Below are 24698 nucleotides of genomic sequence, written 5' to 3'. Positions count from 1 at the left end.
ATGTATCATTGGACATAGGACACGAGTCTCCTTCATCCAGTGCCAAAGTTTTTCAAAAGTAGGGAAGGAAGGGAATGGCAAGCTTGCGAAGAACACTCCGGAGGGTTTAATCCAATGGCAACCCACCCAGTATTCTTGCCTGGAAAATCTCATAGACCGAGGAGCCTGGTAGGCTACAGTCCATGGGGTCACAAACAGTCGGACACGACTGAGCGACTTCACTTTCTTTTCTTTTAAAGACCTTTCCAGAGCTCTCCCAGCGGAGCCTGATCCGAAGCTATTGCTGTAAGGTGTGGTTGGCGGGGGTGGGGGACACCGACCCGCCCAAGCCCCAGGCGGGAGTCTGGGCCTGACAAAGCCGGGCGGGGCGAAGCTCGGCCCGGCCCCGCCCCAGGAGCCCGATCTGGGTTTCGGAGCCGCGGGCGGCGAGGGCGCTTTGGCAGGTGGCCGCTCAGGTGAGCTGGGCCCAAGGGGTGGGGCCCACGTGACCGGGACGCGGGCGGGGAGGGGCCGGCGGACCCCAGGCAGGTGCGCGGTGGGGAGGGGGGTAGGCCCCTCGGAGCTTCCTGGCCGCGCGCTTGCTGCGCCGCCCGCCACTACCTTCGGCCGAGGCCGGCCGCCGGCGCGGTAAGGGGTGCGGGCCCCGGGGAGAGCTGGGGCCTGGGAAGCAGGAGGGCCCCTCGGCCAGCCAGGTTTCACGCGGCGGACACAGGTGCCGGGCGAGACGCGCCCCACCCCCGGCCGGGAAGCCGCGGTGCTTCCGGGCGCAGGGCTATTCCGACCTGGGCTGGTCCGGCCCAACTTAGTTCCGGCCGCTTTGGGCCGGAATCTTGAAAGACTGAAAATGCTTTTTCACTCCGACTCGGAGACGCGTACCTGGGGGTGCAGAGCTAAAGACCGAACGAATAGGTGGGGCGGGGTGCGGAGCGATGAGCCGCGGCCTGGGCAGAGACCCCGACAAGGATGCTTGCAACTTTTCCCGGTTCAAAGCGCAGTTCCCTTTCCACTGGAAACCAGTAGTGTGTGAAATCTGCCTGTGTCTGGGGCCCAGCGTAACTTTAAAAGCCAGCTAAGTGGTGATTCTGTGGTGTAAAGGTGACCAACTGGATTCCTGTAACTTTCCTGGGGAGACCGTTTCTTCTAATCACCGCTATGGTGTGTGCAGACCGAAAGAAGTCAGGGCCCCGGGGCTTGAACAAAACAAAAATTCGCCCTGCCTCAGCGTGCTGATTCTAACTGGACGCTCTATGAGACCCTGAAAGATGCTAGGGGTATCCAGATATAGAAATGTAAAAATACAACTGACTGAACCCTTCTAAAATCACATAATTTGCTATTTCACATTTCTCCAAATTTGGAATTTTGACTTTTTAAGGTGATCTTAGGCTTCCCTTGTAGCTCAGTCAGTAAAGAATATGCCTGCAATGCTGGAGACCCGGGTTCGATTCCTGGGTCGGAAAGATTCCCCCTGGAGAAGGAAATGGCAACCCACTCCAGTATTCTTGCCTGGAGAATCTCAGGAACAGAGGAGACTGGCGGGCTACAGTCCATGGGGCCACAAGAGTCGGACACGACTTAGCGACTTAACCAAACCACCACCAAGGTGATCTAATTCAAATAAGCTACTTTTCAGAAGTCTTTCTGTTGTTCAGTCTCTAAGTCGCGTCGCACTCTTTGCAACCCCATGTATGTAGCCCTGCCTGTTCTTCACTATCTCTTAGTTTGCTGAAACTCATGTCCATTGAGTCGGTGATGCCATTAGAAGTGAGCATAAATTAGATCCATTATGAGTGAGTGAAGTCGGTCAGTCGTGTCCGACTCTTTGCGACCCAATGGACTATAGCCTACCAGGCTCCTCTGTCCACGGGATTTTCCAGGCAGTAATACTGGAGTGGATTGCCATTTCCTTTTGCCAAACTGCTGCTGCTGCTGCTGAGTCGCTTCAGTCGTGTCTGACTCTGTGCGACCCCAGAGACGGCAACCCACCAGGCTCCCCCGTCCCTGGGATTCTCCAGGCAAGAACACTGGAGTGGGTTGCCATTTCCTTCTCCAATGCATGAAAGTGATCACAAAGTGAAGTCGCTGAGTGGTGTTCGACTCCTAGCTACGCCATGGACTGCAGCCTACCAGGTTTCTCCGTCCATGGGATTTGCCAGGCAAGAGTACTGGAGTGGGTTGCCATTGCCTTCTCCATTCGCCAAACTGGTATCCCTTAAATGCCTGTATATCAAAGATATTGAAGGATATGTAAAACTTGTTAAAGTTATTTGTTATGCTTTTGCCTCTATTTTTTTTAGGAAAATGTATTTCAAGAATTATACTAGTACTACGCATTCTTAGAATTTAAGTACTTTTAGACAACAGATAAAGAGATAAAGGACCAAAAAATACTGCTAATTGCTATCATTTATATAAATTATTTTCTGTACTAAATTTTTTCTCCTACTTTTCATTGGGCACCATGTTGGGACTCACAGTTAATTCTTTAAAATTGGAGTGCCCCTTTAGAAAACCCCAGAATTTAGACCTCTCCAGCTCCACTCAATACCCAGGTGATTGTATTTAGTCTGTGGTAGTATATACCCTTCAGTGGGCAGCCTACCTACTTGTTAGCTTTGCCTGAACTTTTAACAGGTATCTTAGACTCTCTTTAGGCTGCTCCTCAAAGGACTAAGCTGGGCAGTGTAGAAATGTTGTAGATAAAATGATCTGATGTCTGGGATTTGCTTTAATCTATTCATGAATAAGGGGGAAGGTATAGATGAAACAGTATTGATAAGTTGATAATTATTGAAGGTTGCTAATGGGCACATAAGGGCTCGTAATACTATTCTTTCCACTTTTTATTGTGTTTGGAAGTTTCTTTATTAAAAATTTTAATTCCCTGTACAGAGAGTTTGACCTCTTCTTGCCATCTTTGTTGCCACCACCATGGCCCATTGGAGTACAGTTGACCCTTGAACAACACAGCTTTGAACTGTGAGGGTCCATTGAGATACTTTTTTTTTTCCAATAAATATATATACAGTACTGAGTGGTTTGCAGTTGGTTGAATCCCTGGGTTTGGAATCCCAACTACACCTTACCAACTCCTCCTGTGTTGGCCAAGGGTCAACTGTATTTCAGTGACCTCCTAGCCGGTCTCCCTCTTTTCACTCTTTTCTCCTGGAATGCACTATTAACACAGCATCCAGAGTGATCCTGTTTAAAAAGGTAATAACATCATGTCAGACCTCTACTGAAAATTTTCCAGTGGCTTCTCATGTCACTCCCAATAGAAGCCTGAATCCTTTCTAATGATTTTTAAGTCCTAAGGATTCAGACAGCCTCAATTCTGCTACGCACCCTCATTGCTGTTGCTGCCTCCATGCCTCAACAATGCTAGGCACTCCCACTTTAAGGCTTTTATGCTAGCTGTTCCAGCTGCCCAAAACACTTCCCCTGATACCTGCCTGGCATCTTCTCTCATCTCCTTCGTTTCTATATTCAGATGTCTTGTTCTCTCTGAAGAATTCCCTGGCCACTCTATGTAAAATTATAGCATCCTATCCACACTGCACTTCTTACCCTCTTTCCTAACTTTGTTCGTTGGCATCTATTTCACTTGCCTTATCTATCATCTGTCATCCCTGCTGCCCACCCCCAGAATTTAAGCTGCATGAAGGCAAGGATTTCCATCAACTTTTTTCACCGATACATCTTCAGGAAACCTTGTGCGTGAGAGGTACTTGGTAAATAATTGTTTGAGTGATAGATCTCTGTTTGACAAAGTAAAAACAAAACCTTAGGAATTTCTAAATTGTTCAACATCGTAAAGGTGGGATTACCAGCTTTAATTCTGAGAACTTTACAGTGCCAAGTATAATACCATGTGCCCAGTGAGCCTTTAATAAATACTCATGAGCAGTTTGAGGGAGAAAAGCATTGTACCTTAAACATAGTAGTTATAATAGCAAATAGTTTCCTTTTTGCATATGTGTTCAGGTCATTGATTTCTTGAAGGAAATCATCAAGTTTGATAAAAAGTTATAGATATTTTCTATTTTTCAGATGGATTAAATACTCTCTAACACGACTGGGTGACTTCACTTTCACTTTTCACTTTCCTGCATTGGAGAAGGACATGGCAACCCACTCCAGTGTTCTTGCCTGGAGAATCCCAGGGACGGGGGAGCCTGGTGGGCTGCCGTCCGTGGGGTCGCACAGAGTCGGACACGACTGAAGCAACTTAGCTTAGCAAGACAGCTTTTTGGGCTTCCTTTGTGGCTCAGCTGGTAAATAATCCACCTGCAATGGCAGGAGACCTGGGTTTGATCCCTGGGTTGGGAAGATGCCCTGGAGAAGGGAAAGGCTACCTACTCCAATATTCTGGCCTGGAGAATTCCATGGACTGTATAGTCCATGGGGTCGCAAAGAGACACCACCTTCTAAAAAGATTTTTTATTTATTTATGGCTACATTGGGTCTTTGTTGCTATGCACAGGCTTTCTCTGGTTGCAGTGAACAGGGGCTACTCTCTAGTTAACGGTGTGTGACTTATTGCAGAGCACGGGCTCTAGGCGCTTGGGCTCAGTTGCGCCAAGCAGCTCACAGGGTTGCGGCTCACAGGGTTAAAGCTTTGGGCGCAGTAGTTGTGGTCCACAGGCTTCGTAGCCCGGAGGCAGATGGAATCTTCACAGACCAGGGATTGAACGCATGTCCCCTGCACTGGCATGCAAATTCTTAATCACTGGACCACCAGGCAAGTCTTCTGAGATACTTTATGAGTCTTTCCATGGCTCAGCAAATCACCTTTAAATAATTGCTCTGGAAAGAGTGATGTCCATGGGCATTGCTGTGGCTCTGAGAAGTCAATTTTCTAGTATCAAGCGTTATCCCATTAGAGTGGAAGAAGTGACTCCCAAAACATGACTTCCCAAGTTAGGAAGGAAAGGGGCTCTCCACTCCATGTGTTTACCAGACTGATTCTCGTGGGCTGTTCCAAAACAGACTTGAGTTAATGAAAGTGAGTATTTGCTGACCCATCAAATTTTGGTATGCTCAAACTCTTAAATATGTTTATTTAGATATTTGAGGAAAGGACTCTGCTTGGAATGTGTTAGCACCCTGCATTAAAATTTAGTCTCATTTTTGGTTTTTTACATTTTGTTGTTTATAGGGCTTGTAGGTAAATTTGACTTATAAATGCTGTAATCCCTAAGGTTTAAGATTTTAATTGCCCTTAAATCTCATAGAATGGTTCTGTATCCCTGGCTAATGTAATTGTTACACATGTTTAAAATGTATTTATTTGCTTTGTCATTCTCTATATCATGATGATTAGATATGATCATATTGGTTTCCTGAATATGATCATTTGCTACTAAGTGACTAAAACCAGCATCATTGAAGGGATACATAACTAAGCATAAGAGATAACTTGAATCCTGACCCCAGGTGTGAACATCACAAATGTCATCCAGTGACAGAAGATCCAGGAATCGGGACAGACACTATGATGAGGTCCCAAGGGACTCGGACTATCCAGATGGCACCGTAAGAACCTTCCAGACTCTTCGAGACAGTGAGCTGGCTGTGAGCGCTGATCCATTGCCACCACCCCCTCTCCCATTACAGCCACCCTTCGGCCCAGAATTCTACTCAAGTGACACAGAGGAACCAGCCATAGCGCCGGATCTCAAGCCTGTAAGACGCTTTGTCCCTGAGTCCTGGAAGAACTTCTTCAGAGGGAAGAAAAAGGACCCGGGGTGGGATAAGCCAGTGTCAGACATCAGATACATCTCCGATGGAGTGGAGTGTTCACCTCCAGCCTCGCCCACAAGATCAAACCGTCGTTCACCCCCAAACTCCTGCAAAGATCCTCACGGCGAGTCCGAAGGCAGCTGGCATTCCCAGAAAGAGACTGAGGCCGTGTTTCCTCACGATCCCTATGGATCCCTAGGCCGACACACGCACACAGCCCGAACCTACAGCGAGAAGGTGGAGGAGTACCACCTTAGGTACTCCTACATGAAGTCGTGGGCAGGCCTGCTGCGGATCCTGGGGGTGGCCGAGCTGCTGCTGGGGGCCGGCGTTTTCGCTTGTGTCACAGCGTACATTCACAAGGACAGCGAGTGGTATAACATGTTTGGGTATTCACAGCCCTACGGCATCGGAGGCGTGGGTGGCCTGGGCAGCACCTATGGGGGCTATTACTACAGTGGCCCCAAAACTGCTTTTGTCCTTGTGGTTGCTGGCTTGGCCTGGGTGACCACCATCATCATCCTGGTGCTTGGCATGTCCATGTATTATCGGACCATCCTCTTGGACTCAAATTGGTGGCCGCTCACTGAATTTGGAATCAATGTCTCCTTGTTCATTTTGTACATGGCCGCAGCCATAGTCTACGTGAATGATACCAACCGAGGGGGACTCTGCTACTATCCGTTATTTAACACGCCAGTGAACGCAGGATTCTGCCGGGTGGAAGGAGGACAGATAGCAGCCATGATCTTCCTCTTTGTCACCATGATTGTTTATCTCATCGGTGCTTTGGTTTGCCTAAAGTTGTGGAGGCACGAGGCGGCCCGGAGACACAGGGAATACATTGAGCAGCAGGAGGTAAGGGATTTCACCATCTTTGTTCTTTCTTTCTGCTATTAGCTCCCTCCTTAAATACCTATAGTTCTGAAAACAAAGCCGTCGTTGTTGTTTTTAATGGTCTGAAGTTCCAAAGGCCTCACTCCGTATCTGACGTGCTCTGACCAGATAACCCACTCTGGCGTGTCACTGCTGTGTAATGTCGCAAGTAGACCCCAGATGTGTAAGGTAATATATAGTTCGTTGGTTGCACTATTGTCTGTCCAATAGGTAAGAGAAGACACAGCTATTGAATTTCTATAAAGAAGAATAACAACATATTCAGTAAAGTAAATGGCCCATCCTTAAGAACAATCTTGATTCCTTAGTATGGTAAGACTTAATAAAAAGCACAGTTGTTCAGTTGCAAGAGCAAAGTGCTCATTTAAATCTGTAATGAAATCTGAAACCCACTTTTCTTGGAGTTTATAAATTTATCTCAGTATTGTAAGCATATTTTTAAGTTTTACATCTGTGTATGCAAAGTACAGAATTTTAAATTCTAATCAGTGTGAAATCAGATGGTGAAACACATCCTTATAATTTTATGTAATTTAATAATAACGGAGTTCTTAATATCACTTCAAATTCTATGTTATGATGGCTGTCACTCATATAATTCTGTTATTTCTTTTCCTTTTCCTAACAGAAGCTTGTTTTTATAAGACTTTGCATAATGGTTGATTAAACTTGAATGATGCCTGTTTGTGTTGCTGTAACTTCCTAAATGTTAAGACATACTGATGTGTAGCTTTTTTAATTATAAAATTAATAATGTAACCATTCCAAACTCTTTAATTGTGTGAGGCAGTGGGAATCAAGAATAAATAAAATCTCTAGGTAGTTCAAGGCAACTCCATAATCGTCGCCACCATCTCCTTATTGCCAGCTCTGCTCTCTGCTCCTGATTGACAGGGAGTCACAATTATTTCTCCTCCTCTCATTCTCCACTGGTCCATCAAAGCGTGGCCAGGAGAGTCAGGAATCCATCTGTAGAGAAGCAGTATCTATAAAATTGAAATTGGGCTGTAAATACAAAGGGACAAAACTATTTGCTCAGTAGCTTCACACACCTCTAAAAAGTCATTTTAACTCTTTCTGTTCCAGATAAGTGAGCCATCATTGCCATCGAAAAGGAAAATGGTAAGAACAAAGTCCACATCATATTTTATCTCTGGATTTGCCAGTTTTCTCTCTTGTCTGTTTGTAGATCACCTGTCTGTAAAAGTGTATCTATTGCAGTAAGTTCGTAATAGAACTTTTTAGCTTTTTTCTAATACTAAGAGGGCCAAATCAGACAAGGCTATTTGTAGCATCTTTTGGTTTTGTTAGCTGAAAGTTTCTGCAAGTGAACACAGTTGGTTCTTATTATATATTTAATTGTTTTTTTTAATGAAGGCGATTCTCCCTCATTTTTTTCAGTGTCTTCAGTTCTTCTCCATTCTTTCCTATTCTTGTCACGCTGCTTTCAGATGCCAAATTTTGTCGTGTTGGGAAAGAAATCCCCATTCCACAGTTTACTAACTGTGACAGTAGACAAGGTGCTTACCTTCCCAGGCCTCAGTTTCTTAATCTATAAAATTGAGATGCTAATAATTTCTACCTCACAAGTTTGCTTGAGAGGATTAACTGAGATGCTGTTATTATAATTATTGTATATATAGAATAATGTAATATATTTCAATCATAATTTTACCTCATTGAAAAGTTCTTTTTTTTAAGATATTGGGCATTATTTTTTTCCTTTTTTTTGGAGGCCGGGGAGACCACATGGGATGTGGGATTTTAGTTCCTGGACTAGAAATTGAACGCGTGCCCCTGTAGTGGAAGCATGGAGTCCTAATCATTGGGCCACTAGGAAAGTCCCTGGGCACTATTTCTAAGCAAGAAGATAAGAATCCAACCTTTGGATTTGTTTGTTTCTTTAAAAAGGAAGTGTATTCCCTTAATTCAAAATGCAAAAGGCTGTCTCACAAAGTCTTCTCCCGTCCCTGTATGGTGGCTTCCCAGTTCTCCCGTGGGGGCACCCAGTGTTACCAGTATCCTGTATTTCCTTTCAGGAGTGTGTTAGATATCTATTTGCTTTACTCCTTCTTTTACACAAATGGTAGCATACCATACCTACTGTTATATCCCTTATTTTTTTCTCTTAACAATGTATTTCTAAGATTTTTCCTTATTAGTACATAGAAAACTTCTGCATTCTTGGTTTCTAACTACGGAATATTGCATTTTGTGGTTAGACTGTAATTCATTTAGTCAGATATTAACATGTAAGTTGTTTCTAGCCTCTCACTATTAAAAATAGTGCTACAGTGAATAACCTTATACATACGACTACATACTTATATGGACTTCCTTTCATATATGTGCAAGAACACTGAAATTCTGAGAAGAGAGTTTCTGGATCAAAAGGCATGTACATTTTTGGTTTGACTGCCAGATTGCCCAATAGAAGGTCTACCAGTTTCTATCCCCAACACACTACAGGCTTCCTCATACCCTCACCACACAATGTTAGGAAATTTGTTAACATCTGTCAACCTGGTAGGTGAAAAATATCACTAATGTAGAAATTTGCATTTCTCTTATCAGGAGTGAGGTTGAGCCTTTTTCATATGTTTGCATTTTCTTCCCTATTAACTGTCTGTTTATATCTTGTCCAGTTTTTTTTAATTGGGTTGCTAATTTCTTTAAGTTCTTTTTTTTTGTTAAATGCATTCATTTTGAAAATACCTTTGATGGGGTTCTTTTTTACTTTGTTCTCAATTACGTTGTAACATACAAATATTAATACTATTTGAAAACATCTTGTTCATGTTGAAATAAGAACGTTATTAAGTGGATGAACAACAGCCTATCTCAGCAATCATGATTAAAGCATCGGTGTCATCATTAATTCATTCATTGAACAAACACGTGACAGGTTGTGGGCCAGTGACATGGATGCAACAAGGAACATTATCTCCATTTCCCAGGGGCTTACAAATCTAGTGAAAAACACAGACAAAAGATTAGTGGAGTGATTGTGTGTGAGTGTGAGAGCAAGCGAGCAAGAAGTACAAAACTAAATAACTCACAGATTTGTGTTTCTATGTCATCTCCTCGGGAAATCAATTTATGAATGATAGTATCTCAAGTTCAACATTATTCACTGATCAAAGCAACTTTGAGGATCTGTAATTAGTCATGGTTTTTAAAGGGTCAGTTGCATTAAATGATTGACACATATATGAAGTCATCTGAATTACAGCTGAGCCTTGCTGTGGTTTTCTTGGAGATCCATAAGTCTTTAGAAATCAAGGGATATCTGACCAGTCCTGACTGACCATGCATGGGAATAAGTGAGACTGGTATTAATAGCTGATGTATAGAATATTGAAGAGTTTCTCTCTCACAGGACAGTGTGGACCAAATGTTACAAACCTCTACAGTTGAAACATTGTTCATAGAATTAGAGAAATACTGCTTTGGGAGGGGGGGCATTTTGGTTGTTTTTTAATTGTACTTTGTTTTAACTTCCTGATTCTCTTGTGTTTTAGTTCATTTTAAATGTTCATTTATTTATTCAACATTAATTGCGTCAGGATATACATTTCAGTTAGACTTGTGACTAACTCAGTGACTAACAATCAGAGTAAGCTAAATGGATCATCAGTTTTCTACAGAAAGAAATTCTAAGTCCTTAAGTGTTGAGCAGATTTCTAAACTAGAAAAGTCAAAATCTAACCTGAAGAAGTTCCCTGGTGGTCCAGTGGCTAAGACTCCACATTCCCAATGCAGGGGGTCTGGGTGTAATCCCTGGTCAGAGAACTAGATCCCACATGCTGCAACTAAGATCTGATGCAGCCAAATAAATAAATAATTTTTTCTAATCTAATCTGGGCATAAAAAGTAATAGTGTGGGTTTGGGATTGGGGTCTGTGCATCATGACATCAAATACACTTACAGGGAGGGACAATCAGAAATTGAACAAAAGCACCCTGAAACACATGTCTGACTCTCCCCATTTCTAACTTGACAATGTATTCCTCCAGCCCATTTTTTATTTGAAAAGCTTAGTAATTGTATCCATAACATTACTTACCCCAGGCTTAATTGATTTCTCTTGCCTCACAGCAAAGCTTTTCTGTGACAAGACTAGTTTTTGCTAGATGCAGAGAAAGGTCATGAAATCTGGGGCCATGTGTTTGTAATCTGGAGTACTGTTTGAGAGTGGTGTGTCCTAGGGCTGGAGCCCAACTAACTTCCTTCCTGTGAAAGCCTGAAGAGGTTTTCATTTTTGTGTCATGTCTAGTTCTAGATTTTTTTCCCCAGGAGATTTTCTGAATTGATATCAGTGTGGTTCACCCAAAAGGAGTGAAAGAAAATGTTAAGAGCATAAAAACAGGGGGGAAAATGTAAAGCAGGTGAGATAGTCTGTGTGGAAATATGATTTCTTAGAACTCCTTTTTATATTAAAAGGTAAATCTTGGAATTAGGGACGGGCAAGTAAGGAAAATGAATAGCTTTGGCTTGAAAAAACTTGGTGACTGCACCCATGAAATTAAAAGACACTTGCTCCTTGGAAGAAAAGCTACGACCAACCTAGATAGCATATTCAAAAGCAGACACGTTACTTTGCCAACAAAGGTCCGTCTAGTCAAAGCTATGGTTTTTCCGGTAGTCATGTATGGATGTGAGAGTTGGACTATAAAGAAAGCTGAGCGCCGAAGAATTGATGCTTTTGAACTGTGGTGTTGGAGCAGATTCTTGAGAGTCCATTGGGCTGCAAGGAGATCCAACCAGTCCATCATAAAGGAAATCAGTCCTGAATATTCATTGGAAGGACTGATGGTGAAACTGAAACTCCGATACTTTGGCCACCTGATGCGAAGAACCGACTCACTGGCAAAGATCCTGATGCTGGGAAAGATTGAAGGTGTGAGGAGAAGGGGACTACAGAGGATGAGATGGTTGGATGGACATGAGTTTGAGCAAGCTCCAGGAGTTGGTGATGGACAGGGAGGCCTGGCGTGCTGCGATTCACAGGGTTGCAAAGAGTCAGAAACGACTGAGCGACTGAACTGACTGACTGAGGGGGGAGCCTCACATGGACTCTCCTGTCCAATGTGACTACCCGGGTAGAATTCGTGATTTTGACCATGCAATCTGAGCCTGCCCCAGCACTGCTGACCAAGAGGGTCAGTGTGCTCCCTAGACACTTCTCAAGCAGCTGTGGGGGAAAACAGGTTGTTAAATATTTAGAAGCTAGAAAGGGATGCCATGAAATGGAAATTCACTTACTTAAGCCAAAAAATTTCCACTGATTTTAATACCATGTTGGATTTTCAAGATTAAGCATTAAAGAATTCAATAGGATGAAGAAGTGGCCTTCTGACCAGCGAGGAACAAAGTGCAACAGATGCTAACCTCAGAATATGTTTCCTAAAATAGTCTTGTTTGATCCCGTTTCCTCTGGGTTTTCTGCTCTCCACTCGCATTCCTGCTGTTTGGGTCCGTGGCTGGGCATCGTTTCTGCGGAGGAGCCCTGGTTCTCCTTCCACCTGCTGGGTGCAGGCTTCCCCTCTCAGTAGCCCTCCCCCAGGGCAAGTCAGCAGCCTCCACGTCTAAGCTGGGCTTATCCATGGGCTGCACTATTTGGTGAGTTAACAGTTGGAGGTTTTTAGCGTGAGCTAATGTTAAATGAGACCTCAAAGGCAGCCTCTGAGAGATAGAGAAATCAGGAAACAAAGGATTTGCAAAGCTGCCTGACCAGGTAAAGAGCAAGGTTTTAAATTCCTGTTTTATATTTTGTTTTCAATAGACTAGGGTCCCTCCCCAGCCACTCTCAATTAGTTGATGGAGTTTTATTCAGCAAGCACAGACTGAAGACCGGAGGAGTGGAGGGAGCTTTCTTCTATGTCACGGAAAGCAGTATGCCTTTGCCCACCTCTGCCCATCACAGCCTCATTTCTAGTGTGCTACTTGGGCTTCCCTGGTAGCTCAGTAATTAAAGAATACGCCCACGATGTGGGAGAGCTGAGTTCGATCCCTGGATTGGGAAGATCACCTGGAGTAGGAAATGGCAACCCACTCCAGTGTTATTGCCTGGAGAATCCCCATGGGCAGAGGAGCCTGGTGGGCTACAGTCCATGGGGTCGCAAAGAGTTGGACACGACTGAGCAACAAGCACAGCACCACAACCAGAACTTCAGGGAACTTTAGGATTGAGTGATACACATTTAGGAATACCAGGGCTTCCCTAGTGGCTCAGACGGTAAAGCGTCTGCCTGCAATGCGGGAGACCTGGGTTCGATTCCTGGGTTGGGAAGATCCCCTGGAGAAGGAAATGGCAATCCACTCCAGCACTCTTGCCTGGAAAATCCCATGGATGGAGGAGCCTGATAGGCTACAGTCCATGGGGTCACAAAGAGTCGGACATGATATACATTTAAGTAAACTGATTTCCTCCTTTTATTCATTTAAAGAACCCAAAAGTCAAAAAGTACTGTTTTTGAGGGGCTTTAGGGTTTTTTTTTCCTTGGCTGTGCCGTGCAACTCACAGGGCCTGGGCTTTCAGCAGTGAGAGCGCAGTCTTAAGTAGAAAGGCCTGGGTTTTCATTGTTGCTTTTCACTTCATAGCTGTGAGACCTTGAATTCACTGAATCTCTCTGAACCTTACTCCTTTATTTGTAATGTGGAAACCCCTCTCCTGGAATCCACCAGCCTCTCCAGCCTGCTTGGTATTCTGGGCACTGCCCAGTGGGGCCCCCAAGCACTCTATTCCTTTTTTTTTTTTTAATGAGACTAGATTTTTAAATTATTATTATTTATTTATTTTTGACTGTGCTGGGTCTTTATTCCTCTAAGAATGAAGTTGACTTTTTTTTTGCTCTGTTTATAAATAAATCCTCTTTTCCCCTCTAACTGTAGTGTGACATGGCCACCAGTTGTGAGAGACAGAGAGACCAAGAAGTTAATTTTAAAGAACTGAGAGCAACGAAAATGAAACCTGAACTTCTGAGTGGACCTATTCCCCCGGGCCACATCCCAAAACCCATTGTGATGCCAGACTACGTGGCGTGAGTATCTGCCTTTCTTCAAGGTAGAGATAGCAAGGTTCCATTTGGAATTTCATTTTTCTGTTCATCTTCAAGTTAATACTCTGCTTAAAGTCAATTATATTTGAACAGTTGTTTGTTTCCTGAGAGGTAGTATATTGAACTGAAGGTACAGTATGGTCACTGAGAAATAAGGTAATAAGCTGATTTCCTGTTCCTCTTGTTTTAATGAAAAAGTTATCACTTTGATTTTCTTTTCTTCCAATTTTGAGATATAAGTGACCTACAGCACTGTTTATGTTTAGTGTGTACAGTGTAATGAAATCATGAACTTACATGCATTATAAAATGTTCATCACAGTAGGTTTAGTGAACATCCATCATCTCATATAGATATAAAATTAAAGAAAGGAAAAAATTTTTTTCTTGTGATGAGAACTCTTAGGATTTGCTCTTTTAATAATTTTCATATATAACATACAGCAGTGTTAATTGTGTTTATCATGTTGTACATTGCGTCTCTGATACTTATTTATCTCATAGCTGAAAGTTCATAGGTTTTGATGACCTTCATCCAATTTTCTCTCCCTAAACTTCCTCTTCCCCTACCCCTGCCTCTGGTAACCACAAATCTGATCTCTTTTTCTGTGAGTTTGTTTTTGAAGCATAATTGACCTACAACAGTATGTTAGTTCCTGGTATACAACATAATGATACAGTATTTCTATACTTTTCAAAATCATCCCCAGGATAAGTCTGTTATCATCTGTCATCAAACAAAGATACTACGTAGTTATTGACTATACTCCCTGCACTGGACATGTCCTACCTGTGACTCATTTATTTTGCAGCTGAAAGTTTTTACCTGTTAATCTGCTTTACCAATTTCTTTGTTTCCCCCACCTCTCTCCTCTCTGGTAACCACTACTTACAGGTGACATAGATGGTTTTACGGCTTCTGTCTTTTAACCTTCCTACTGGCTTTATACGGGCTTCCCTGGTGGCTCAGAGGGTAAAGCGTCTGTCTGCAGTGCAGGAGACCCAGGTTCGATTCCTGGGTTGGGAAGATCCCCTGGAGAAGGAAATGGAAACCCACTCCAGTACCCTTTCCTAGAAAATCCCATGGACAGAGATCTGGTAGGCTACAGTCCATGAGGTCGAAAAGAGTCGGACACGACTGAGTGATTTCACTTTCACTGGCTTTGTACACCGAGAAGGCAATGGCACCCCACTCCAGTACTCTTGGCTGGAAAATCCCATGGATGGAGGAGCCTGGTAGGCTGCAGTCCATGGGGTCGCACAGAGTCGGACACGACTGAGCAACTTCACTTTAACTTTTCACTTTTATGCATTGGAGAAAGAAATGGCAGCCCACTCCAGTGTTCTTGCCTGGAGAATCCCAGGGATGGCGGAGCCTGGTGGGTTGCCGTCTATGGGGTCGCAGAGTCAGACAAGACTGAAGCGACTTAGCAGCAGCAGCAGCAGCAGCTTTGTACAGGGCTGATTTACTACCTTTACTGTATATTTGCCTTTACCAATAAGATTTTTCTTTTTTTAATTTTCAGGTTTCTAGTTAATGGTCTTTTCTACTTAAAGAAGTTCCTTTAACATTTCTTGTAAAGCTAGTTTGGTAGTACTAAGTCTTATCTTCTGCTTGTCCATAAAATTGTTTGTTTGTTTGTTCTTTGTTTTTGTCTGTAAATTTTTGATTTCTCCATCATATCTGAATGAAAGCCTTACCAGGTAGAGTATTTCTTGGTTGTAGATGTTCCCCTATCATCACTTTGAATATATTCTATCACTCCCTCCTGGCCTACAGAGTTTCTACTGAAATGTCACGTGATGGCCTTATGCCAGTTCCCTTGTGATAAATTGTTGCTTTTCCTTTGTTGCCCAGGCTAGGGAAGTTTTCAGCTATTAATGTGTCTAAATATTTTCTCTGTCCCTTTCTCTGTCTGTTCTCCTTCTGGGACCCCTATAATGTGAATGTCAGTGTTCATCATGCTGCCCCAGAGGTCTCCTAGAGTGTTCTCACATTTTTTTGTTAAATCTTTTTTTGGCTCAAGTGAGTGATTTCCATTGCTCTGTCTTCCAGTTTGCTGATCTGTGGCTGTGTATCATCTTATCTACTATTGCCTCCTTTTCGGTAGAGTTTTCATTTCAGTTATTATATTCTTCAGCTGAGCTCGGCGTCCTTTTTATTTTTTGACTCTTTGTTTAAACCTTCTAACTTCTCACCCTGCTCATGCACTCTTCTCCTGAGTTCTTTGAAAATCTTTATGAGTATAATCAGGTAGTTTGCTTATTTCCACTTTACTTGGTTTTCTGGAGTTTTATCTTGTTTCTTCATTTGGAACATAATTTGCTGTGGCTTCATTTTGCCTAATTTGCTGTTTTTATTTCTGTGTGTTTGGTTGGCAGTTTTGTTTCTTGGCCTTGAAGTAGTGGCTTTTTGTAGAAGATGTCCCGCTTGTCCCCACGGCGCACTCCCTTCTCATCACCAGAGCTGCATGCTCTAACGGTATCCCCTGTGACGGCTGCATGGGCCCTGCTGTGACGGCAGGCTGCCTACCGTGGACGTCTGATCAGCGTGGCTGCCTCCTAGTCCTGCCGCCAGGCCCGGCCTTGTGTGGAGGTTGCTGGCCACTGGTGGGTGGAGCTGGGTCATAAGGTTGATGCCTGTGAAGTCCCGGGGGTCCTGAGGCTAGTGTTGGTCCACAGATGGGCAGAGCTGGTTTCCAGGGTTGGTGGTTGCAGGCCTGGGGAGCCCAGGTCTAGGGTCAGCCTGCTTGAATGAGGCTAGTTCCTAGCATGGCTGGCTGTGGGGTCCAGGGTGTCTCAAAGCTTGTATCCGGTCCCAGGGCAGCTGCTTTGGGGCCCAAAGTGTCTCAGAGCTGAGCTTGGTCTTCTGGTGCTGGTGGGTATGCTGGGGTCTGGCCAGGGGAAAGAAAGGTGGGCGGGGGTGGGGGGGAGGGTTAGTCTGATGACTTCAGCCTGTCAATGGGAAAGCTGGGGCCCAAGGGATCCCAAGGGTAGTGCCAGTCAGCTGGTGGGGTGGCGCCAGGTCCCGGGGTCCTGGAGTTGGTGTGCGCCCACTAGTAGGGCCAGGTGCTGGGGCGAGTGCTGGCCCACAGGTAGGCAGAGCTGGGTCCTGGGGTCTCTGGCTACAGGGTCTAGGGGTCCCAGAGCTGGTGTTGGTCTTCTGGTGGACGGGCCCACCTGGCCCCCTAGTGAGTGATACTGTGACCCCACCTGGCTAGCTGCTGGGCCTGAGGCATCCCAGTACTGGTGCTCACAGGCTGGTGGGCAGGGCATCCCAGTACTGTGCTCACAGACTGGTGGGCCGGGCATCCCAGTACTGGTGCTCACAGGCTGGTGGGCTGGGCATCCCAGTACTGTGCTCACAGGCTGGTGGGCTGGGCATCCCAGTACTGGTGCTCACAGGCTGGTGGGCTGGGCATCCCAGTACTGTGCTCACAGGCTAGTGGGCTGGGCATCCCAGTACTGGTGCTCACAGACTGGTGGGCCGGGCATCCCAGTACTGTGCTCACAGGCTGGTGGGCTGGGCATCCCAGTACTGGTGCTCACAGGCTGGTGGGCAGGGCATCCCAGTACTGTGCTCACAGGCTGGTGGGCTGGGCATCCCAGTACTGGTGCTCACAGGCTGGTGGGCTGGGCATCCCAGTACTGTGCTCACAGGCTGGTGGGCAGGGCATCCCAGTACTGGTGCTCACAGGCTGGTGGGCAGGGCATCCCAGTACTGTGCTCACAGGCTGGTGGGCTGGGCATCCCAGTACTGGTGCTCACAGGCTGGTGGGCTGGGCATCCCAGTACTGGTGCTCACAGGCTGGTGGGCAGGGCATCCCAGTACTGTGCTCACAGGCTGGTGGGCTGGGCATCCCAGTACTGGTGCTCACAGGCTGGTGGGCTGGGCATCCCAGTACTGTGCTCACAGGCTGGTGGGCAGGGCATCCCAGTACTGGTGCTCACAGGCTGGTGGGCTGGGCATCCCAGTACTGGTGCTCACAGGCTGGTGGGCAGGGCATCCCAGTACTGTGCTCACAGGCTGGTGGGCTGGGCATCCCAGTACTGGTGCTCACAGGCTGGTGGGCTGGGCATCCCAGTACTGGTGCTCACAGGCTGGTGGGCAGGGCATCCCAGTACTGTGCTCACAGGCTGGTGGGCTGGGCATCCCAGTACTGGTGCTCACAGGCTGGTGGGCTGGGCATCCCAGTACTGTGCTCACAGGCTGGTGGGCAGGGCCTGGTCCCTGCACCAGGAAGCCGGAGGGAGGGTTCCAGAATGGCGCTTGTGGTAGAACGAGCTCTACAGAATAGCTGCTGTCAGTGTCTGTGTCCTCAGGGCGAGTTCCAATTACCTCTTGCCTCTCTGGGAGGCTCTCCAGGATCAGCGGTGGGTCTGACCCAGACGTCTTTCAAATAACTGCTTCTGCTCTGGATCCCGGAGCGTGTGAGATTTTGTGTGCGTCTTTTAAGGGTAGAGACTATTTGCCACAGGCCTCAGAGTCTCCCGAAAGTAAGGCTTGCTGACCTTCAACACCAAATTTTCTGGGGCCTTGTCTTCCCAGTACAGAAGAGCCCAGTGTGGGGCTCAGACACCTCACTCCTTGAGCAGACCTTCTGCAGTTGTAGTCAGCCTCCCGTTTGTGGGCTTCCCATCCAGGGGTATGGGTCTTGACTTTACTGTATCTCTGCCCTCCTACCCATCTTGTTATGGTTGCTTCTTTGGTAAACATCTTTAGTTGTAGAAGATATCGTCTGCTAGTGTTCTGGTCTCTCTCAGCAATAGTTGCTCTATAAATAGTTGTAATTTTGCTGTGGCCATGGAAGGACGTGAGCTCAGGATCTTCCTACTCCACCGTCTTGGCCACGCTTCAACTTTGGTTTATTTTTTTTCCTCAGGAAATACCCTATGATTCAGACAAGTGATGAGCGAGAACGCTATAAAGCTGTGTTCCAGGACCAGTTTGCAGAGTACAAAGAGCTCTCCGCAGAAGTCCAGGCCGTCCTGAGGAAGTTTGATGAGCTGGATGCCGTGATGAGCAGATTGCCGCATCGTTCAGAAAACCAGCAGGTGAGGGCCTGCACTGTTGGGGAAGAGTTCCAATAGAGGAAGTATGAATTCTGACTTTGTCCAAAATGTAGAGAAGGCATAACCGTATACATCTGCTGTCTGGGGAAGTCACTTGAGATCTTCAGGGTGACAATTCAAAATATATCATTTAATGTCTTTTGCTTTCAATTGTTAAACTGCATTTTATTTTCCTACTTAAGTAAAATATAAATTTGCCTAAGGTGCACACTGAGTCAATTAGGGTCCCAAAGGAGACAGAAAGCACACTCAAACTAAGATAATTGGAGGAGAGTTTATTCACAAATGGTGGACGGAGTGTAGAGGAGCCGCCAGTGGCCGTGCATTCTCCAGGTAAGTCACAGCTGAGCAGCTTGCACCCCAGGCCCAGAGAGCACAGCGGGTAAGGGTGGAAAGTGGACCTGAGGCTGCACGTGTGAGCTGCAGGGCCCGTGCTTCAGACCGATGACCGTGGCTATGGCAGAAAGGAAAACCAAGGTGGACACGGCAGTCATAGGAGACTCATGCTTTTTCTCTAATGTTTTGTCTTTTTCACATTTTAATATCTGGGAAATTAGGATGCCCTCATAATCAATGGCATTTTTTTACCTGACATGCATTTCTTTCATTGAAATATAATTCACATGACATAAATTCATTGCTTTTAAGTGTCAATTCAGTGGTTTCGTGGTTTTTTTGTTTGTTTGTTATGGGTGTTTGTGGGGTTTTTTAGCTATGCCATACAACCTGCGAAATCCCAGTTTCCCTGATTAGGGATTGAACCCACTTCCTCAGCAGTGTAAGCCCAGAGTCCTAACCACTGGACTGTCAGGAAACTCCCTGGGTGGCTTTAATATATTCACAAAGTTGTATAACCATTACCACTCTAATTCCAGAACATTTTTATCACCCCTACAAAAAAAATATACCCCTTAGAACTAATTCCCCATTTCCCCTCTCTCCAACCACTGACAACGACTAATGCTTTCTGTCTGTATGAATTTGCTTATTTTGAACACTTGGTGTAAATGCAGTAATATAAGTGTGTGCATGCTCTGGTACTCAGTTGTGTCCAACTCTTTGCAACCCCGTGGACTGTAGCCCACCAGGCTCCTCTGTCCGCAGAATTTTTCAGGCAAGTTTGCTGAAGTGGGTTGCCGTTTCCTCCTCCAGGGGCTCTTCCCAACCCAGGGATCAAATGCGCATCTCCTGCACTGGCAGATCCTTTACTGCTGTGGCACCTGGGAATTGGCCTCGAATGTCTGGCTTCTTTTGTTTAGCCTCATGTTTTCAAGGTTCATCAATGTTGGGTCGGAAATCAATATTTCATTATTTTTTGTGGTGGAATAATAATATTTATTCCTTTGTATGAATTTTTTTATCCATTTATCAGACAATGGACAGTGAATCATTTCCATGTTTGGGCTATTATAAATAATGCTGCTATGCACATTTGTGTGTAAAGGAACACACACATGTAAAGGAACATTTATCCTTTATAAAAAGAATGTATTAATCTAATCTACCACTTGTGTCATTGAAATTTTTAAAACTCATACAGCATTTTTTTAATAAATGTCAAATGTATGTAAATAGAGTCTATATCCATATTATATGGGGCTTGCCTGGTGGCGCAAAGTGGTAAAGAACCCGCCTGCCAAAGGAGGAGACATAAGAGTCACAGCTTCAACCCCTAGGTCAGGAAGATCCCCTGGAGGAGGGCATGGCAACCCACTCCACTATTCTTGCCTGGAGAATCCCATGGACAGAGGAGCCTGGAGGGCTACAGTCCATAGGTTGCAAAGAGTTGGACACGACTGAAGCAACTTAGCACACACATGCATATTTTATATGTAGATATGTATATTCTTCTCCTGAGACCTCTGTTAGTTGGGCATTTTGTTTTGACCAGACTTTTACACGTACATTTAAATGAGTTATAACTATGAGCTCTCCAAGCCAAATGTGTGGAGTCGTGACATTTTCCCAGCCTTGGAGTGATGGAAAGGTGTTGGCTAAGAGACACCTGTACCGGGAACCAGGAAGAGTCCAGCACAGAAGGCAGGCCCAGGATCAGTTAGTACCGTTTGGTGAACAGACAAGGTCCACAGTTCCAAGAAGGGCGACCAAGTTTAGATGAGGAAGGGAGGAGCAGGCGCCAAGCATCTAGATCAGCGCAGGTTGGAAATAGCAGGCTGGTTGGCAGACAGATGTTAGAAACCCAACCGTCTTGTGTGGTCTCGAAGCCCAGGCCCGGTGGTCTCAGGTTTGTAGGCTGCTTATGAGTGAACAGGGCTCAGGAGGTGGGTCTGCAGTTGGTGGGGTGGCAGGGTCCTGATTACAGCAGGCACAGAGAGACTGAGTCCTCCAATGATAATCCCACAGGGTGTCGACAATACTCATTTCCTCTGGTTTTTCCACGGCTTGGCAAGCAAGTAGCCAAACGACAGGGCTGCAGTTAGTCTCCTCCAGGCCTTATGCAAAGTGGAGATATTAATTGTATCACAAAAGACAGCCTCTGGTCCTCAGGCTGAGCTCTGCACGGGCAGGAGTCTGCCAGCCAGGCTTATTCGTCTCCACTGTGTACTCAGTACTCAGTGGCCAGTGTACTATTGAGACATTCTTTTTTTTCCCCCTCGCTGTGCTGGATCTTGGTTGTTGCCTGCGGGCTTTCTCTAGTGCCAGCGAGCGGGGGCTTACTCTCTAGCTGCGATGCCCAGGCTTCTCATTTCAGTGGCTTCTCTTGTTGCAGAGCGCGGGCTCTAGAGCACCGGGCTTCAGTAGTTACAGCACTGAGGCTCAGTAGTTGTGGCACACGGGCTTAGTTGCTCTTTGCGGCATGTGGGATCTTCCCAGACCAGGGATCGAACCCATGTCCCCCTGCATTGGTAGGCAGATTCTTAACCACTAGACCACCAGGGAAGTCCTCTTGAGATACGATCTGAGTAACTGCAAGTATTTTCATTTACGTATATGATATATTATTTTTAGGAACATGAGAGAATTTCAAGAATCCACCAAGAGCTTAAGAAAAAGAAAAATGTGAGTAAAACCATTTGCTTCATATGGTGTAGCCTTATCCGGGTACAGTGGTGTCGGCTGACAGACTTCAGATTGTTGAAGCTAATGTAGTTCTTGTTTTGTGATTCTTAAGATGCTACTTGTTAGGAACTGCGGGTGGCTGCTGGGCGCCCTCTGTCCTCTCTGTCCTGAATACACTCTGCTGTGTCCTGCTTTAGGAACCCAGGGAAATGAGCCCCCTGACGGAGCTCTTCACCCACATTCATTCACAGATTTAAGTTCTTCTAGAGGTTTCTAATTCCATCCCTAACTTAATTGCACAAATCAATAGAGGCTGGGGAGTGCTTTTAGTAATCCATGGTTTACTCTTTAATGTATTCTAAACTACTCAAGTTAAGGGCACGTTAGCTCTCTACTTCTGACTCAATTTTGCTGTGAACCAAAAGCTGTTCTAAAAAATAAAATCTACTGAAGTACATGTAGAGAACTTCCTATTATTCTAGTTGGGCAGATTTTGAAATCTGCTATGAAAAGCCATTTTCTGGGTGATAATGTGTGTTTCTATGGTTTTCACTGAGGCAGCCAGCGGCCGGGGTAACAGCTATGTTTCTTTTCCAGGATCCTACATTTCTAGAAAAAAAAGAACGCTGTGATTATCTGAAGAATAAACTTTCTCACATAAAGCAAAAGATTCAAGAATATGATAAAGTAATGAATTGGGATGTACAGGATTATTCTTAAAACTTATTTGAAGCCACTTTTTTATATCATGCTTAATATTTATTTACTATCTTTTTTATGCTGGTGTCTGTGATAGAGAAGCAAATGCCTCATGAATAGGCTTCTGGTTGGTTTAGCTGATAAGTCACGTTAAGACAGTTTGCAGTTGCATTTCAGACATTTCAAAACAAATTCAAATTTACTAAGGGCCTTTACTGAGAGTGGAAGAAATTCTGGACTCATCTGTGTGCAAGTTATATTTATGTTGTTCAAATTGATTCAGATATTGTGTCCTTGTGGTGTGACGATTGAGTGAAGTCATCAGTCCTGGTGCTGCTCTTTCCTTTTTTACTTAGGCCAGTTCCTGGGACTTCTTAGGACAAATGTCTCATCCTAGCCAAAGATGTCATTTCTTCCCTTGAAAGGGGTTTGAATCCTAGATCAACATTTTCAAGCCTTATGACCGTGGGCAAGTTGCTTAACCTGTCTGTGTCCATTTCCTCATCTGTACAATGGGGCAAATTATAGTACCTACCTCACAGGGTTGTTATGAGGATTAAATGAGTTACTTTTGTGAGCACTTGGAGCACACTGTAAGCACTGCACCAGTGTTTGTGAAATACAGATGTGTTTGTGGAGTGAATAATCTACCCAGAGTAAGTCTCAAAGAAAGGACCATAATGAGCAAGTCCAGCCAGCTAACCCAAGGCCATGGCCTGTAAATAACTCTTACACACGTTGCTTCCCTGTGGCCCTGTGCCCACTGGGGTCCAGTGCAACCTTCTTACCTTTCTTTAATCAACGTCACTGTGTTCCCACTTCATGTTCCCACAGCCCAGCCATTCCTCTAAACCTCAGATAGAAAGACTGAGCTTTTACTGTTTCTTTTTCTGTCCTGTTTAGACGTCCATCCTAAGGCCCCGTGATGTTACATCTTACTTAGAACCTCCCTTCGCTTTATTGGAATGCTTCATCATCCCAAGAATTAGCTTGACTTTAAGGCTGTATTCATGAGAAATGTTTTATTTTTGTTAATGTGAACAAGAGACTGCCTTAAAAATGTTTTTAAAAAAATCATTGTTATTGGACCCTATTCGGCAGCATCCATCTTGTAGATAATTTCCCAGGTATAGAAGTACAAGTCACTAAGTCGTGCCTGACTCTTTTGACCCCATGGACTGTAGCCCACCGGGCTCTTCTGTCCATGGAATTCTCCAGGCAAGCATACTGGAATGGTTGCCATTTCCTTCTCCTGGTGAGAAAGAAGTAAGTAAGTAGTAGGAAGGAAGTAGTAGGAAGTAAGTAAGAAGTAGTAAGACATAAAACTAATGCTTTGGAAAGATAAAATTAAGGAGCAGCAAAAATGTTTAGAAAAAAGGAGACCAGGTGGGAGAATGCAGCAAATCAGAAATATAATGTTTGCTTCATATAGCTGCCATTCACATAATTAATACTTGAGGAATTTTCTAAGGTGATAAAACCAAAGAAAAGCATGTGGAAAAACAAATTGGTTACCGAATAAGCTTTCTAGTTCTTCTTTGTCAGTGAAATCTCATTTAGTGTATATTGTTAATATTTTCAGTCCTCAGTTCTCAGACAAGGCTTAGGGTGCTACGAGTCTTAAGAGGTGAACTGAGGGAAGTGTGAGGCCCCCTCCGAAACCCTTCTCATGAACTAGAACAGCTTCACTTTCTGTTTTATATACTGGGGTCCCATGTTAACATTTCACTTAAGAAAGACACCTATGCTTTAAAAAAAAAAGATGAAATAATACCACTTTGATAAACTATAAAGAGTTAGATTAATACTGAAATGAAGTGTCAGGGAAATTTAACTTGTGAAACTATATTTTACTATAATTGTAAATGTTAATCTTTGAAAACCCGTGTTGTAATGTTGATTTTTGCAGTTTTTATGTAAATACGTAGGTTTATTAAAATTTCAGTTACCTGTTGTTTTGTGTGTGCCCTTTATTGTTTACCTTGCTGGCATTCCTGAGTTGACTGGGCATGTTCTTGAAAATATTTTCCATTATCAGAAAATAAAGTGGAAAGTCATTGGAAGCTTGTAGGTCATAATGCTCAGGTGACTCCTCCCCCACTACTTGCAGGAATTCAAAGTCAAGGCCGCTTTTGGTTTCCTTAGGCTGCCTGCCTTAACCAAGTACCACAGGCTTAACACAGAAGTGTGTTGTCTCACAGTTC

The 24698-nt window shown here is 44.7% G+C and overlaps 1 protein-coding gene across 2 annotated transcripts; it reads left to right on the top strand.

Moving 5' to 3' along the window:
• The first annotated feature begins 361 nt into the window (after positions 1-361).
• Positions 362-24448, top strand: MARVELD2 (MARVEL domain containing 2). 2 transcript variants are annotated; one of them, XM_019982805.2, is made up of 7 exons: positions 362-455; positions 5437-6600; positions 7726-7761; positions 13535-13683; positions 18585-18756; positions 21745-21795; positions 22393-24448. In XM_019982805.2, the coding sequence occupies exons 2-7, from the start codon at positions 5452-5454 to the stop codon at positions 22513-22515; spliced, it is 1680 nt and encodes a 559-aa protein (XP_019838364.2). In that variant the 5' UTR covers positions 362-455; positions 5437-5451; the 3' UTR covers positions 22516-24448. The 2 variants fall into 2 exon arrangements, with proteins under 2 accessions (XP_019838364.2, XP_019838365.2); XM_019982806.2 differs by lacking the exon at positions 362-455 and adding an exon at positions 521-627.
• Positions 24449-24698: the final 250 nt, after the last annotated feature.

This window comes from Bos indicus, chromosome 20 (genome assembly GCF_029378745.1).
Source record: "Bos indicus isolate NIAB-ARS_2022 breed Sahiwal x Tharparkar chromosome 20, NIAB-ARS_B.indTharparkar_mat_pri_1.0, whole genome shotgun sequence".
NCBI lineage: Eukaryota > Metazoa > Chordata > Mammalia > Artiodactyla > Bovidae > Bos > Bos indicus.
The sequence above is the reverse complement of the archived record's forward strand: the minus strand, read 5'-3'. Positions and strand labels throughout refer to the sequence as shown.

Bases quoted from the DNA above. Each gene is read 5' to 3' on its own strand.
- MARVELD2 (XM_019982805.2), top strand. From the start codon at position 5,452: ATGTCATCCAGTGACAGAAGATCCAGGAATCGGGACAGACACTATGAT. The intron at 6,601-7,725 runs GTAAGGGATTTC...TTTCTGTTCCAG, and splicing joins AATACATTGAGCAGCAGGAG to ATAAGTGAGCCATCATTGCC. The intron at 13,684-18,584 runs GTGAGTATCTGC...TTTTTTCCTCAG, and splicing joins GTGATGCCAGACTACGTGGC to GAAATACCCTATGATTCAGA.